The sequence below is a fragment of the Mauremys mutica genome, chromosome 17 (assembly GCF_020497125.1).
Source record: "Mauremys mutica isolate MM-2020 ecotype Southern chromosome 17, ASM2049712v1, whole genome shotgun sequence".
NCBI lineage: Eukaryota > Metazoa > Chordata > Testudines > Geoemydidae > Mauremys > Mauremys mutica.
Window position 1 is genome coordinate 14,028,451 of NC_059088.1, and position 17,380 is coordinate 14,045,830.

Below are 17,380 nucleotides of genomic sequence, written 5' to 3' on the forward strand. Positions count from 1 at the left end.
GCAAAAAGGGACACATTGAGTATGCCTGTAAACAAAAGAAAAAGAGGCCTGTGGTCTGGCCAACAAAAAGAGGAACCTTGCATACCCTAGAGCAGACCCAGGATGATCAAGGTGACACCTCCTCACAAGAGGAAGTGCCACTGCATGTTTTGTCTTTGGCAGCGGGCTCACATGACTACTGGGTAACCCCCTTATTGGAGGGCAAACCTATACGCATGGAACTAGACACCGGTGCAGCTGTCTCGCTGGTTCCGGAGACTGTGTATAAGGAAAAGCTACAGCATCTTCCGCTTAAGGCAACAAAAACTGTTCTGAAGACGTATACGCTGTGCCCATGTTGGGCACTATTGATGTTAAGGTGGAGCTCAATGGACAGGTGGCTAAATTGCCACTGTTTGTGGTGAGAGGTGACTACCCAGCCTTAATGGGTAGGTCTTGGCTTGGGAAGATTCAGCTGAACTGGGCAGAAGTGCACCGGATGACTAAAGAAGAAACCAGTCTAACCCCTATACTAAGGAAACATGCTGCTGGTTTTGGAGATGATTTGGGAAGTATGAAGGGAATCACTGTGACATTGAACATTAAACCTGGCAGTCCACCAAAATATCTGAAAGCCTGAACTGTGCCATATGCCATCAGGCCAAAAGTTGAAGCAGACCTGGAGCGCCTGGTCACCAATGGAGTCCTAATACCAGTTACCCATAGCTCATGGGCCACTCCTATCGTTCCAATCGTGAAGAAAGATGGCTCTCTCCGGATTTGCGGTGATTTTAAAGTCACTGTCAACCCAGTGTTGTGTGCAGAGCAATACCCGCTTCCCCGCATCGATGACCTCTTCGCAGGCCTGGCTGGGGGACAAAAGTTCAGTAAGATTGATCTGAGTCAAGCATATTTACAGATGCACGTCGATGAAAAGTCCCAAGAGCTGTTGACTATTGTGACTCATAAGGGGCTTTATCGATACTGTCGCCTACCCTTCGGAATCACATTGGCTCCCGCCCTGTTCCAGAGGGCTATGGACCAGATCTTGTGTGGCTTGTCAGGAGTTCAGTGCTATCTGGATGATATCCTGGTCACTGGAAGAAATGAAGAGGATCACTTAAGGAATTTAGAGGCTACCCTACAAAGACTGGAAGAGTATGGCCTACGAGTTCGCAAAGACAAGTGTGAATTCTTCAAGCCCTCTGTTGAATATTTGGGACATATCATCGATTCTGCAGGTCTTCATAAGGCCCCTGCAAAAGTTAAAGCTATTGTGGAGGCTCCCCCACCTCGAAATGTAAGCCAGCTGCGCTCATTTCTAGGACTACTGAACTATTATGGAAAGTTCATCTCACAGTTAGCCACACTGCTAAAACCACTTCATGAGCTCCTTGGGCAGAACAAGGCCTGGAAGTGGACTGAAGCCTGTGATGTTGCATTTAACAAAGCTAAGGATGCATTGTTAAATTCTGAAGTTCTAACGCACTTTGATCCATCCTTACCCCTGCAATTGGCCTGCGATGCTTCCCCTTATGGAGTGGGAGCGGTCGTGTCACACATTATGCCTTCGGGAGAAGAAAGACCTATTGCTTTTGCTTCACGCACTCTAAGCAAAGCAGAAACTAACTACGCCCAAATCGAACGTGAGGCATTAGGAATTGTTTTTGGAATTCGGAAGTTTCATCAGTACCTGTTTGGGCGAAAGTTTACTCTTCTCACAGACCATCGACCTCTGACATCAATTTTTGGACCCTACAGTCAACATATCTGAAAATCAGGCCCGAGTTGGGCATTCAGATATTGAAGCCCAGCTCAAAGTCCGTATTTTACAATATAGGCCACCGGACGCAGGAAATCAAACCGCTCTGGCGGTTCACGGCTCTGAGCAGGGTTCTAGAGAACACAAGATTGCTGTATTTGGTAATGACTCACCTTAGCAAGCCGCACTCAGTGCTTAGACACCTTTGAAAAGACTGTGATAGATTATCAGGTTTCCATGTAAATTTGGCCAGCTCTGCTCCAGTGCCTCTGGACACTTACACTGTGTCTAGCTCTCCTCTATGGTGGGTCCTCTAATGGGTTTAACTATTTAGGATTCCAGATCTCACTGGACAGAGTAATTGATGACCCTGAACATCTTCCCTCTACTCAAACACTAAGGTTTGATACTTCAGGCTCTGAGCCATGGGCTCATGACTTCAGGGTTATCTTGGAAGAGACAAGGTATGCTTAGATATGCTCCAATACCCCATCAAAGTCTTGATATGTAGTGTCTGCTTACTAACCCTTGAGAAGGAACTTTGTACGGCAAAAGCCCAGCTGCTCAACCTCTTTGGTAGATAGAATGGGGCCTCCACTTCAAATACATTACCACAAATGTGGGGAAGAATCTGCATCATCACTATGGTGTACATGGAGCCGTGCTTCAAACCCCATTGTTACAGAAATGGCAATTTCCTGCAGTTTTCTGGACACACCTCACAGAATGAATTTTCAGTAATTTAGGACATCATTGTATTAAAATGCAAATGTTTATGTGTGTCTGCAGGATCGTAGGGAACTCCTCTAGGAGAGATAACTAATATAAACCTTGGGGTCAGGAGTGCTGGATGCTCCCTAGAAGTGTGGGGGGCCACCAGTCCCCGAACCATGGCCCTGCCCCTTTCCCTGTGAGGCCCCACCCTCGCTCTGTTTCTTCCCCTGAGGTTCCACCCCCTGCTCACTCCTCCCCGTCCCCTCTCCCCCATCGCTCACCCTTAAGGCAGGTAAAGTGATGGGACCATGTGCCCCTGGTCCCCCCTGTTCCAGAGCCCTTAGTTAAAAGAGGTTTCCTAGGAAACACTTGAGAGGTGTGGAAAGCAACTTATCCACCTCCAGACCTATTCTTTTGAAGCTACACCTTAAGGAGAAACCCGTTGTCTGGCTGATTACCTATTCACAGACACTTCCCCGGCAGCTGTCTCACCCCACTGTCTCCTCAGGTATTTGGTTGCACACCCCAGGGAGGTAACTGGATTGCCATTGGACACTGGCAGAGACATCCACCTAACTGTCAGCTGTCCTATTTTCAGTTTGCCTCACAGAGTCCCTTACAGGGCCGGAGCTAACTGAGGGCTGAGATGCAGCTGGTTTTCCCAGCCCTGCGCTGGGCCCAGTGGGCAGAGTGGGCAAAGTGACCCTGCTGGTCACATATGGCACATCACTTTCTCCCGCCCATCTCAGGACTTCTGGGAGGTGGTTTCACTAGTGTGGGTCTAGGCTTGGGCCTGCTCCCTGTCCTCTGATCCCATTCACTTCCTATTAGGTTTTCTATCAGACCCAGGCCGACTATCTGCATAATGGTTGGCCCATGTCCCAGCTATGCCTGCCTCTTTGGGAATTTTGTCTATTACCAGGATTTCAGGTCTGGTGGAGGGAAGCATTTAGATTGTTCTAAACATATGAATTCATAGGCCTCATGGACCATGGAAACCCTCTATTCCCATCTCCTTAAATAATCCCTAATTTGGGTTGAAACCTCAGCACAGGTCATGTTCCTGTTTTCCTTTTCCTAGATGCTTCAGGGGTCACTTTAAACTTTTGCAACAAACTTTATTCACATCACTCATAATATCTGCAACCCTCCCTTCCCATAAGGCTAAAAATGTCCCAGGCATTTTTCGCAGACTGTTGTGGAGCCACGTACCATGCCATGTCCCCTTTTCCCACTTCATTCAATTCATACCTCATCTCAAAAGCATTTAGAAACACAGACAGGTCATCCCCATTCCTAAAGTGAGGAATAAATTTGGAATCTTTGCCACCCACTGGGACAGGTACCTAAGGAGTGGCTTCACCTACCTTCAGTTTTTCCAGCTCAATCTACTGTTGATGTTCCCTTTCCGTATGTTCAGCCTCCTGATGGCACTGGCATTCCTCATGCTGGTGCTCCTTCTCCTTTTCTTCTATCTCTCGTTGGCGCACCTCATGCTGGCGCTGCTTCTCCTTTTCTTCTCTCTCATGCTGGCACTGCTTCTCCTTTTCTTCCCTCTCGTGCTGGCGCTGCTTCTCCTTTTCTTCCCTCTCGTGCTGGCGCTGCTTCTCCTTTTCTTCTCTCTCGTGCTGGAGCTGCTTCTCCTTTTCTTCCCTCTCGTGCTGGCGCTGCTTCTCCTTTTCTTCCCTCTCGTGCTGGCGCTGCTTCTCCTTTTCTTCCCTCTCGTGCTGGAGCTGCTTCTCCTTTTCTTCTCTCTCGTACTGGCGTGCCTTGTACTGGCGCTGCTTCTCCTTTTCTTCTCTCTCGTGCTGGCGCTGCTTCTCCTTTTCTTCTCTCTCGTGCTGGCGCTCCTTGTGCTGGCGCTGCTTCTCCTTTTCTTCTATCTCTCGCTGGCGCTCCTTGTGCTGGCGCTGCTTCTCCTTTTCTTCTTTCACATGCTGACACTGCTTCTCCTTTTCTTCTATCTCTCGCTGGCGCTGCTTCTCCTTTTCTTCTATCTCTCGCTGGTGCTGCTTCTCCTTTTCTTCTATCTCTCGCTGGTGCTGCTTCTCCTTTTCTTCTATCTCTCGCTTGCCATCCTCGTGCTGGCGCTGCTTCTCCTTTTCTTCTCTCTCTCGCTGGCGCTGCTTCTCCTTTTCTTCTCTCTCTCGCTGGCGCTGCTTCTCTTTTTCTTCTATCTCGTGCTGGCGTTCCTCATGCTGGTGCTGCTTCTCCTTTTCTTCTATCTCGTGCTGGTGCTTCATCTCCTTTTCTTCTCTCTCTCGCTGGCGCTGCTTCTCCTTTTCTTCTTTCTCGTGCTGGCGCTGCTTCTCCTTTTCTTCTATCTCTCGCTGGCGCTCCTCATGCTGGCGCTGCTTCTCCTTTTCTTCTGTCTCGTGCTGGTGCTGCTTCTCCTTTTCTTCTATCTCTCGCTGGCGCTGCTTCTCCTTTTCTTCATTCTCGTGCTGGCACTGCTTCTCCTTTTCTTCTTTCTCGTGCTGGCGCTGCTTCTCCTTTTCTTCTATCTCGTGCTGCCGCTGCTTCTCCTTTTCTTCCCTCTCGTGCTGGCGCTCCTCATGCTGGCGCTGCTTCTCCTTTTCTTCTATCTCTCGCTGGTGCTCCTCATGCTGGCGCTGCTTCTCCTTTTCTTCTTTCTCGTGCTGGCGCTGCTTCTCCTTTTCTTCTTTCTCGTGCTGGCGCTGCTTCTCCTTTTCTTCTATCTCGTGCTGGCGCTGCTTCTCCTTTTCTTCTCTCTCTCGCTGGCGCTGCTTCTCCTTTTCTTCCCTCTCGTGCTGGCGCTGCTTCTCCTTTTCTTCCCTCTCGTGCTGGCGCTCCTCATGCTGGCGCTGCTTCTCCTTTTCTTCTATCTCTCGCTGGTGCTCCTCATGCTGGCGCTGCTTCTCCTTTTCTTCTCTCTCATGCTGGCGCTGCTTCTCCTTTTCTTCTCTCTCTCGCTGGCGCTGCTTCTCCTTTTCTTCCCTCTCGTGCTGGCGCTCCTCATGCTGGCGCTGCTTCTCCTTTTCTTCTTTCTCGTGCTGGCGCTGCTTCTCCTTTTCTTCTATCTCTCGCTGGCGCTCCTCATGCTGGCGCTGCTTCTCCTTTTCTTCTATCTCTCGCTGGCGCTGCTTCTCCTTTTCTTCTCTCTCTCGCTTGCCATCCTCGTGCTGGCGCTGCTTCTCCTTTTCTTCTCTCTCTCGCTTGCCATCCTCATGCTGGCGCTGCTTCTCCTTTTCTTCTTTCTCGTGCTGGCGCTGCTTCTCCTTTTCTTCTCTCTCGTGCTGGTGCTGCTTCTCCTTTTTTTCTCTCTCTCGCTGGTGCTCCTTCTCCTTTTCTTCTCTCTCTCGCTGGTGCTCCTTCTCCTTTTCTTCTCTCTCTCGCTGGTGCTCCTTCTCCTTTTCTTCTCTCTCTCGCTGGCATTCCTCATACTGATGCTGCTTCTCCTTTTCTTCTTTCTCATGCTGGCGCTGCTTCTCCTTTTCTTCTTTCTCATGCTGGCGCTGCTTCTCCTTTTCTTCTCTCTCTCGCTTGCCATCCTCATGCTGGCGCTGCTTCTCCTTTTCTTCTCTCTCGTGCTGGCACTGCTTCTCCTTTTCTTCTATCTCTCGCTGGCGCTGCTTCTCCTTTTCTTCTCTCTCTCGCTTGCCATCCTCCTGCTGGCGCTGCTTCTCCTTTTCTTCTTTCTCGTGCTGGTGCTTCTTCTCCTTTTCTTCTCTCTCTCGCTGGCGCTGCTTCTCCTTTTCTTCTCTCTCTCGCTGGCGTTCCTCATGCTGGCGCTGCTTCTCCTTTTCTTCTCTCTCATGCTGGCGCTGCTTCTCCTTTTCTTCTCTCTCTTGCTGGCGCTCCTCGTGCTGGCGCTGCTTCTCCTTTTCTTCTCTCTCATGCTGGCGCTGCTTCTCCTTTTCTTCTATCTCATGGTGGCGCTGCTTCTCCTTTTCTTCTCTCTCGTGCTGGCGCTGCTTCTCCTTTTCTTCTATCTCATGCTGGTGCTGCTTCTCCTTTTCTTCTATCTCTCGCTGGCGCTCCTCATGCTGACGCTGCTTCTCCTTTTCTTCTTTCTCATGCTGGCGCTGCTTCTCCTTTTCTTCTCTCTCTCGCTGGCGCTCCTCGTGCTGGCGCTGCTTCTCCTTTTCGTCTGTCTCGTGCTGGCATTCCTCATGCTGGCGCTGCTTCCCCTTTTCTTCTCTCTCATGCTGGCGCTGCTTCTCCTTTTCTTCTCTCTCTCGCTGGCGCTGCTTCTCCTTTTCTTCTCTCTCTCGCTGGCGCTGCTTCTCCTTTTCTTCTCTCTCTCGCTGGCGCTGCTTCTCCTTTTCTTCTCTCTCTCTCTGGCGCTGCTTCTCCTTTTCTTCTCTCTCTCGCTGGCGCTGTTTCTTCTTTTCTTCTCTCTCTCGCTGGCGCTGCTTCTCCTTTTCTTCTCTCTCTCGCTGGCGCTGATTCTTCTTTTCTTCTCTCTCATGCTGGCGCTGCTTCTCCTTTTCTTCTATCTCTTGCTGGTGCTCCTCCTGCTGGCGCTGCTTCTCCTTTTCTTCTCTCTCGTGCTGGTGAGATGTAAACACAGTTGTAAACACAGTAGTTAACTTCAAAATGTCAGCAGTATCCTTCTCATTCAACACTTCTACCACCATGTAATAATCAACAAAGAATCCTGTGGCACCTTATAGACTAACAGACGTTTTGCAGCATGAGCTTTCGTGGGTGAATACCCACTTCTTCTTGCATCCGAAGAAGTGGGTATTCACCCACGAAAGCTCATGCTGCAAAACGTCTGTTAGTCTATAAGGTGCCACAGGATTCTTTGTTGCTTTTACAGATCCAGACTAACACGGCTACCCCTCTGATATGTAATAATCAGTTCATTAAACAAACCAGTAAATGAGAAAGGAATAAAACTTCTAATAAAAGAAACTAGTGACCTTCTGTGGTGAACTGCTGTGCACAGGTACACTGTGTTCTCAACCCCATATTCCAAGGCACATCTGTAAATTCCTATATTCATAATACCGTCCCTTATGCACTCTAAATTATATTCTTCCACAAACATATCTCTAGAGTGAGTGATTGTACAAGACACCGTGTCATCAAACTTGTAATTGTTACACAAAATGGTTACTTACCTCTACAGTAACAACTGTTCTTCAAGAGGTATTGTGCACATATACATTCCATTGCAGGTGTGTGCACACCCAATGCACTTGAGTTAGAGACCTTTGCCAGCAGTACCAATAGGTGGTGCATGCTCCTCATCTCTCCTCTTGCCCAGAAGAGACAAAAAAGGTGTGTGTCCAACACCTCTTTCTCCATTCCGTCACAATGCTGTAGGTAATGTCCAAAGCAGTGGGGAAAGTGGGAGGGTCATAGAATGTGTATGTGCACAGGACATCTCAAAAACAACAGTTACAGTACAGGTAAGTAACCTGTTTTTCTCCTTGGAGTGATTGTGCACATATACATTCCATGCTAGGTGATTCAACAGTAGTTCCCCTACAGGTGAAGGGACTTTGGATTATTTAAAAAGAGATTGTAACTCTAGCTTGAATTGCCCCGAGAGGCTTGAGTGACAGCAAAACGAGTGGAAAAGGTATGCACAGATGACCACGTCACTGCCTTGCGTATATCAGCTATTGGAACATTGCTCAGAGAAGCCGATAAAGTGGAGCAAGCCCTGGTGGAGTGAACCATTATTCTCTGTGGAGGAGAGACTTTCACAAGATTGCAGCAGAGCTTCATGCCATCAGAAGTCCAGTCTGAGTCACTGAGATGACACTGATTGACCTTTGATTCACTCAGAATAGGCTACAAAATGCTTGTGGGAGGTCCTGAAGGATCTGGTGAGGTCCAACAAGAATGACAGGGGTCTACAAACATCCAAAGTCTGAAGTTTTTCCTCAGCTTTAGACACAAGGGGGAGTGGGATTTGGGGAAAAACACTGGGAGATGAATTGTTTGGTTAGATGGAAGGCTGACATTACCTTAGGCATAAATTTAGGCTGTGCCCTAAGGGAAACCTTGTCCTTAGGGAAGATTGTGAAAGGAGGGTCAGCCAAGAGAGCCTGAAGTTCAGAAACTCTCCTTAATACATAATCTTCCCATAATACAAGAACTAGGGGTCACCAAATGAAATTAATAGGCAGCAGGTTTAAAACAAATAAAAGGAAGTTCTTCTTCACGCAGCGCACAGTCAACTTGTGGAACTCCTTACCTGAGGAGGTTGTGAAGGCTAGGACTATAACAATGTTTAAAAGGGGACTGGATAAATTCATGGTAGCTAAGTCCATAAAGGGCTATTAGCCAGGATGGGTAAGAATGGTGTCCCTAGCCTCTGTTCGTCAGAGGATGGAGATGGATGGCAGGAGAGAGATCACTTGATCATTGCCTGTTAGGTTCACTCCCTCTGGGGCACCTGGCATTGGCCACTGACGGTAGACAGATACTGGGCTAGATGGACCTTTGGTCTGACCCGGTACGGCCGTTCTTATGGTCTTATGTAAACCCTGGGGAATTTATCAAAGTAAAATCTCCCAGAAAACTATCAAACTGTAATAACTAACAAACTAAATTATTGAACACTAACTCACTGTATACCCTAAAACTATGAGAGGCTGGCTAAGTGAAGGAAAAGCCATGGGGAGCCCCAACTGTCACCATGGGCAGTGAGAAGGAACTGAGAGGGAGTCGGCAGAGAGCACAAGGAGAGAGGGGTGCAGGTGCTGCCTGCTCGTACTGCGGCTAGTCTCTAAGCCAGTGCTCTGGGTGCACATACACCTGCAGTGGAACGTATATGCAACAGTCACTGGAAGAAGAACCTGATTCACAAGACTCAGTTTTCAAGGAGAATTTTCTTTGTTCTGAAATCCAAATATTTTTCCTTAGGAGCTTTTTGCAAAATCACTTGTTTGAACTGATTTTAGCTCCTCAGGACATATTATATCTGCTATGGGATTCGATATGCTGTATTAATTTGTTTACAGAGTAGATATATTTGCCAAAATTGCTGAAATCCACTCCACAACCCCCATTTTGGGTTTTCACAGCTTGAACAATATCTGAAAAGCTCTCGGGATCACACTCTGGTTTGCGTATATCTCTTATGTATTCTTCCATAGTAAAGGTTCCCTGGATTAATAGTTGGCATCAACATTCACTTTCCCAGGATGACATTTTATGATGAAGTTGAAATCTGAGAGCTCTGAAACCATCAATGACGAGAAGCATTTAGTTTAGCGAATGTCATCGTGTTAGTGGGTTATTATCACTACAGACTGTAAATGAAGGTTCATAGAAGAGGTAATCTCTGAACCGTTATGTTAAGGCCCATTTCAGAGCCAGAAATTTTCCCATAGTATAAGTGGTAGTTCTCTGCAGGTGTCAACATTCTGGCTCCACAGGCAATTTTCTGGGGCTTCCCACCTTGATGCTGGTACAGGACAGCTCTCAGGCTCTCTTTTGAGGTAACCATATGCAAGGTGAATGGTTTCTGTAAATCTGGATAGGCCATGATTGGAGGATTGGACAGTGTAAAGGAATGCTAAACTGTAGTATACTGTTTAGCCACTAGGTGGTGCTCTGTGTAAGATACCTCACCTGAGCCCACAACATCCCGACCTGGCAGTGAATTAAAGTGTCTTAAAGAGAACACATCTCTGGTATCTCTCTGGGGTGGAGGCTCTGTAACCAGGCCATATCCTGTACTTGACACGGTATCAGAAGTGAAGGCATCTTAGGTAATGCCAGAGGAGAACAGAAACAAAAGAAAAATAGCAACAAAAGTTGCAAAGAGAAGAAAAAAATTGCAGGATTTCGTCAACATGTCACTCTTCAGTGCCCCAGAGAATTTCAGCTTTGACAGCCCTTCAGAATAGAAAGATGTAGGTCTTGAGGCAGAGATGACCCACACCTGCCAAAAGTGGGTGAAGACACAAGTAAGGGCAGAGTGAGGACAGTGACTTCAGCAGATGTTACTGAGCATGCTCAGTCCATGTGAGCTTGCTCAGTACAAGTCAAGCAGTTAAATCTGGGTGGGGGCATGTGACCCCCTGTGCAACATTTATCAATGTTGATAAATGCAAATAATGCACATTAGAAAACATAATCCCAACTATACATACACAATGATGGGGTTGAATTAGCTGTTTCTAGTCAAGAAAGAGAGCTTGGCGTCATTGTGGATAGTTCTCTGAAAACATCCACTCAGTGTGCAGTGGCAGTCAAAAAGGTGAACAGAATATTGGGAATAATTAAGAAGGGGATAGATAACACTGGTCTACAATTTTTGAGAAGTCGTCTGCTTCAGAGATAAAATGTGCTATTTATTATGTATTTTGATGTGCAGAATTCAAATATGACAATTAAAACAACTGATTGGCTACTGTTTCTAAGATATTTAAGTTTTTACATTTTATGTCTATGCATATTGTGTAGATAGTAGAGTTTTAATCATAAATTGTAAACCTAGGACTTTTCATGTGTTTATGGTTGCTTTACATGATAATATTTCACCTGTACTGTTTATGTAACACTTTAAAAATCAGCAAAAGGGTTATCTAACTAAAATTTATTATGAAACAAAAGGCAAAAAACTATTATGTACATAGTTTAGTCCTATTCAGTGTCTACTCAGTGCTTCTTAGCTTGTCTCTTGTATTCATTAAATGGAGCATCTCTTGTCACTGTCCAGCAATAGTCTGCAAGCATTGATGGGCTCCATTTGCCCTGATAGCGTTTCTCCATTGTTGCAATGTCCTGGTGAAATCGCTCGCCGTGCTCGTCGCTCACTGCTCCGCAGTTCGATGGAAAAAAACCTAGATGAGAGTGCAAAACATGTATCTTTAGTGACATGTTGCAACCAAGGCTTTTGTATGCCTTGAGGAGGTTTTCCACCAACAACCTGTAGTTGTCTGCCTTGTTGTTTCCGAGAAAATGTATTGCCACTAACTGGAAGGCTTTCCATGCCGTCTTTTCCTTGACACGCAGTGCATGGTCAAATGCATCATCTCGAAGAAGTTCACAAATCTGAGGACCTTCCTTTATCTTAGCTTCACTTAACCTTGGAAATTTTCCACGGAGGTACCTGAAAGCTGCTTGTGTTTTGTCAATGGCCTTGACAAAGTTCTTCATCAGACCCAGCTTGATGTGTAAGGGTGGTAACAAAATCTTCCTTGATTCAACAAGTGGTGGATGCTGAACACTTTTCCTCCCAGGCTCTGTCGGAGTGGCCAATCTTTCTTGATGTAGTGGGAATCTCTTGCACGACTATCCCATTCGCAGAGAAAACAGCAGTACTTTGTGTATCCAGTCTGCAGAGCAAGCAAGAGAGCAACAACCTTCAAATCGCCACAAAGCTGCCACTGATGTTGGTCATAGTTTATGCACCTCAAAAGTTGTTTCATGTTGTCATAGGTTTCCTTCATATGGACTGCATGACCAATTGGAATTGATGGCAAAACATTGCCATTATGCAGTAAAACAGCTTTAAGACTCGTCTTCGATGACTCAATGAACAGTCTCCACTCATCTGGATCGTGAATGATGTTGAGGGCTGCCATCACACCATCGATGTTGTTGCAGGCTACAAGATCACCTTCCATGAAGAAGAATAGGACAAAATCCTTTTGACAGTCACGAAACATGGAAACCCTAACATCACCTGCCAGGAGATTCCACTGCTGTAGTCTGGAGCCCAACAGCTCTGCCTTACTCTTGGGTAGTTCCAAATCCCTGACAAGGTCATTCAGTTCACCTTGTGTTATGAGGTGTGGTTCAGAGGAGGAGGATGGGAGAAAATGTGGGTCCTGTGACATTGATGGTTCAGGACCAGAAGTTTCATCCTCTTCCTCTTCCTCGTCTGACTCAAGTGAGAATGATTCTGGTGCATCAGGAACCGGCAGTCCTTCTGCGTCGGGTACTGGGCGTATAGCTGATAGAATGTTTGGATAATGCACAGTCCACTTTTTCTTCTTTGACACACTTGTCCCAACTGGAGGCACCATGCAGAAGTAACAATTGCTGGTATGAGCTATTGGCTCTCTCCAAATCATTGGCACTGCAAAAGGCATAGATTTCCTTTTCCTGTTCAACCACTGGTGAAGATTTGTTGCACAAGTGTTGCAGCATATGTGTGGGGCCCACCTCTTGTCCTGATCTCCAATTTTGCAGCCAGAATAAAGGTGATAGGCTTTCTTAACCATAGTGGTTATACTACACTTTTGTGATGCAAAAGTCACTTCACCACAAACAGCAGAAGTTATCTGCACTGTTCACACAAGTACGAGGCATCTCTGCTCACTTTGGCTAAACAGAAATGTGTCCCTTTGCAAAATCAAACACTGACAAATAAGAGAGCACGACACTGTATGATTTCTAGAGCTGATATAGGGCAATTTGTTCAGCAGAGTGATGTAAGCTTCGTTATGATTGCATCATCCATGACTTCTAGGAATAACATGATGCAATTCATATCATGTATGACGCAATACCAGCTTCAGATTGCATCATTCATTGTTTTGCCTAAAAAGCAAGTACTGTCCAAACCCAGTCATAGATTTATTCATAGATCCAGTCAAAGATGTATTTTAGTCATTTCTGGTTTAAATTGAGATCCCTTCCCTTTATAACTCACTTATCCTCTGCTATTCCCAAGTCAAGGGTCGTATATACTGACCTAATAGCATATCTTGAAGACTAGAGCTAATCAACAATTTTAAGCATCATTTTCGTTCTCAGTGACCCAGAATTAGTAAAGTTGGACTACATTTATTTCAGAAGCATTTTGCCTATAGAGCAGTGTAATAAGACAGAAAATATCATATTGCCTCTATATAAATCCATGGTACACCCACATCTTGAATACTGTGTGCAGATGTGGTTGCCCCATCTCAAAAAAGATATATTGGAATTGGAAAAGGTTCAGAAAAAGACAACAAAAATAATTAGGGTTATGGAACAGCTTCCATATGAGGAGAGATTAATAAGACTGGGACTTTTCAGCTTGGAAAAGAGACAACTATGGGGGGATATGATAGAGGTCTAAAAATCATGACTGATGTGGAGAAAGTAAATAAGGAAGTGTTATTTACTCCTTCTCATAATACAAGAACTGGGGCCACCAAATGAAATTAATAGGTAGCAGGTTGAAAACAAAGGAAGTATTTTTTCACACAACACATAGTCAATCTGTGGAACTCCTTGCCAGAGGATGTTGTGAAGGCCAAGACTATAACAGGGTTAAAAAAGAACTAGATACATTCATGAAGAATGGCTATTAGCCAGGCTGGGCAGGGATGGTGTCCCTAGTGTCTGTTTGCCAGAAGCTGGGAATGGGCAACAAGGGGTGGATCACTTGATGATTCCCTGTTCTGTTCATTCCCTCTGGGGCACCTGGCATTGGCCACTGTCGGAGGACAGGATACTGGGCTAGATGGACCTTTGGTCTGACCCAGTATGGCCGTTCTTATGCTCTTATGCCCCCCACAGGTTACCTCTGTTTGCAGGAACAATGAAAGAAAACAGACATAAGGAAGCAGATTAGCAGTGGACAAAGCATAAACTCACAAGTGGCCTTGTAAATAATGTGTAGTTAGTAGATAAAGAAATAGTAAGGAGAATAATCTATGATAGGGCTGCAGCTTTGCTCACTAGCACATTTTGCAGCTCATGGGCAGTTTCAGGTTACGAAGATTAGTAGACTAATTATAAAGTGTGTGATACGATGTTTTATCCAATAGTATTAAGTGTAAGTGTGTAGGTAACCTGATTCATGATTATGTATGTAGCGGCCCTCCCCACCTGATTACCTCCTTTAATGGCAATCTGCTTACATGTTCTGATGGACAGGTCTGGGTTCTTTTGGATCCCTCCACCCACTCAGTAGGGTGAATCTTTTTTCTTTTTTTGGTTATGAAATTAGTTGGTGGTGCCTCCACCCCCCTCGCTCCTTCCTGGCAGGGTCACCAGGGCAGCTTGGGCGGAAAATCCTAACTACAGAGGAATCCCCACTTATTTGCCAGATAGTTGGAGACTTCCAAGAGATAACACAACACATAAAAATATATTCAACACAACAATTATATTAAACAGGCAACAAATACAACATAACAGGGGAAACACTATGTTTAGGGTCACCGGTGCCCACACTTAAAATACCCGTGTCTGGATGTAACAAATGTAAAACTAGTGTCCTGTTGGTACGCGTACCTTGCTGGGGCCCTTGATGACCTATACAATTCTCTGCAGAGGTGTAGCAGTGTGGCTGACTGGGTTCAGTACAGCCCAAAAGACCCACAAGTGGGAGGAGGTGGTGAATCCCTCCACAGGTGTAATAAGCGGTAGATTATAAAATCCTCAAACCCTCACTCCCTGCTTGAGGACACAGTTCAGGGAGTAGAGGGTCCCCAAAACAAATTCCCTGACTAACTAACTAAAGACAAGGCACTCACGAACTCCACAAATGATCTTCAGGGTTGAGGATGATGCTGGACGATTCCAGGGGCTGCTGTCCGCTGGCAGGGATCCTCCTCAGGCAGGAATCAGCCTTGGACTAGCAGCGCTGACCATGTGGGGACTGGTCTCACCAGGGGAGCTGGAGGCGAACCCAGCCTGGCTGGGGAAATTTCTCAGCAAACATAACAATTGGGAATCATCCGTGAGGAAGGAAAACCCAGCTGGGGAATCTGGTGTCAGGTCCCTAGAGGCCAGTTCTCAGGGGGAACCCTGCTTGCAGGCCTGGGACTCACCAGCTCCCCTCACAGCCAGTTCGGCCTTTGCCCTGGCTGGCTCCAGCCTCTCCTCAAAAAATGGCTTTTCTCTCTCCTCAACTCCCTGGGAGGGGCATCTCCACTCCCTATTGGTTGCTAGGCAGACTCTGAGTTTGCCTTGGCTCCTCCTCCCTGAGCTGCCAGCAGACAGAGCTCCAGGAATCTATGTAATCTCTTTGGGGGTTACATGTATGTTAGCTGTGTGGTGTACCTTGTACCCACCCCCTACAATTAGGCCCGGTCAGCTCAGTTATAGTTTGATCGTATGCCAGTAAAGAAGCCTCAGTGACAAGTCAAGCTGAACTGATTTCTTGGATTCCAGAGAACTGGATAAAGCATTCTCCTGGGACTGGATGAAGTGTTCTGGATAAACCAAGTGGAGAAGGTCTTAGAGGGAAACCCAACAACAGACTGGAAGCAGCATTTTGCAAGATTTTGCTTTGCAACCAATCTCCAAAAGGAAACGGCACACATTCAGATATGCTCTTTAATTTGTGCTACGGGGAAGCAGACAGAGCATACCTTTAAATCTTTTACCTTTACTGAAGACTAGGGTGACCAGACAGAAAGTGTAAAAAATTGAGACGGGAGGGGGGGGGGGGGGGGGGAGTAACAGGAGCCTATATAAGAAAAAGATCCCAAAATTGGGACTGTCCCTGTAAAATTGGGACATATGGTCACCGTACTGAAGACAGTCACAAAGATGACTATGCCAGAGTTCTGGGTGTGATTGATGCATACTTTATACCTCAGTGCTGAACTGTATTATACAGGTCAGCCACTACATGGCACCATGTGTAACAGACGCACCTGGTAGTGCATTAGAGCAGTGGTCCCCAACCTTTTTGTGGCCAGTAGCACATTCATGTTTTCAGAAGAGTGTGGCGGGCGCTAACAATTTTTCAACGCTTATTTTGCATTTGTACATTAAATAATATGAAAAACGTCCTATTTAATATTACATAATATATGAATCCATAAGATAAAAAAGGTAATTTTACATGTAAAAGATATTAATTAAATTATTCGGCAATTACTCTTTCACCTTACCATGTGAATTTACTATTTTTTATCTACCTGTAAGAAAAATTAAGGCGTTTTTGTAAAATAAATATCATAAACAGTTTTCATCTTATTTATTTTAAAAAAGTAAAACATTGTTGAACTGCTGGTCCATATATATTTATTATTCTTACTTTAAAATAGATAGCCAGTTATGGTTAATTTAAAAATATTCTTGGTATTTTTACTTATATCTGGATTGCAGTAAACAAACAAACAAATATGAAAAAAAGTTAATCATACGCGCTCATCAGAACTTAATGGAAAATAGGTATCATTAATTCACGTGGTTCTTCTAATAAAGTCAGTGTGATTTTTGGCACTGCATTTCTTCAGCCAATTTTTCGTAGTTGGGAGAGTAGGATGATATTCCCATTCTTAAGCAATCGTCAAGATGGGCATCTGTAAGGCGAGATCTGTATTTTGATTTTATGATGTTCATTGCTGAAAACAGAACTTTGCATAGATAAGTGGAACCGAAATAAGATTTTATTTTGTATGCTACATTTTTTAAGGCAGGAGACTTTTTTCGGTCAACCAGATTCCAAAAGTTTTCATCTGTTGCGCAGGATTTTAGAACAATATCATTTTGAAGGTCCAAAATCTCCAGTTCCACTTCTTCTGTTCTTACTTGAATGAGATTCGCAATTAACGTAGCCATTTCTGTTACCTCTATTTGGCAAGTAAAAGGATTCACAAGAAAGGCAACTACAGGCTCAATGATGGTGAACTGTTGAAATCTCTTTTCAAATTGTTCCAGAAGTGTTTGAATGTGGATAACAAATGGTGATGGGTTAAAATCACTGTCACATACCATTTTCTTCATACTTGGGAAATGTACGAGAGACTTCGTCTTCATATGTGACATCCATAAGATCAGTTTGGCTTTGAATGATTTTATAGAACCTGTCATTTGAGCCACATGTTTGTCTTTTCCCTAGAGCTCAAGATTTAAAATGTACAATTTGTCAGTGATGTCGGCAAGAAAAGCCAAGTCCATTAACCAGCTGGAGTCTTCTTGTTGCTCGAAGTTCAGATTTGTGGACTTCAGAAATTCTTTGATCTCTTCAGTTAGGCTTAAAAAACGTGCAAGAACTTTTCCTTTGCTCAGCATCATACTTCTGTGTGCAAGATAAGA

At 45.3% G+C, this 17,380-nt stretch overlaps 1 protein-coding gene across 1 annotated transcript in view; it reads right to left on the reverse strand.

The window, feature by feature from the left end:
* Positions 1-6,409: 6,409 nt before the first annotated feature.
* The window catches only part of LOC123352005 (guanylate-binding protein 1-like), a 174,153-nt gene continuing 163,182 nt past the window's right edge, over positions 6,410-17,380 (reverse strand). The window contains exons 10-11 of the mRNA XM_044991689.1: positions 6,873-6,969; positions 6,410-6,447 (exon numbers count right to left, since the gene is read on the reverse strand). Coding sequence (XP_044847624.1) covers positions 6,410-6,447; positions 6,873-6,969 — 135 coding nt within the window. The remainder of the gene's footprint in view (positions 6,448-6,872; positions 6,970-17,380) is intronic.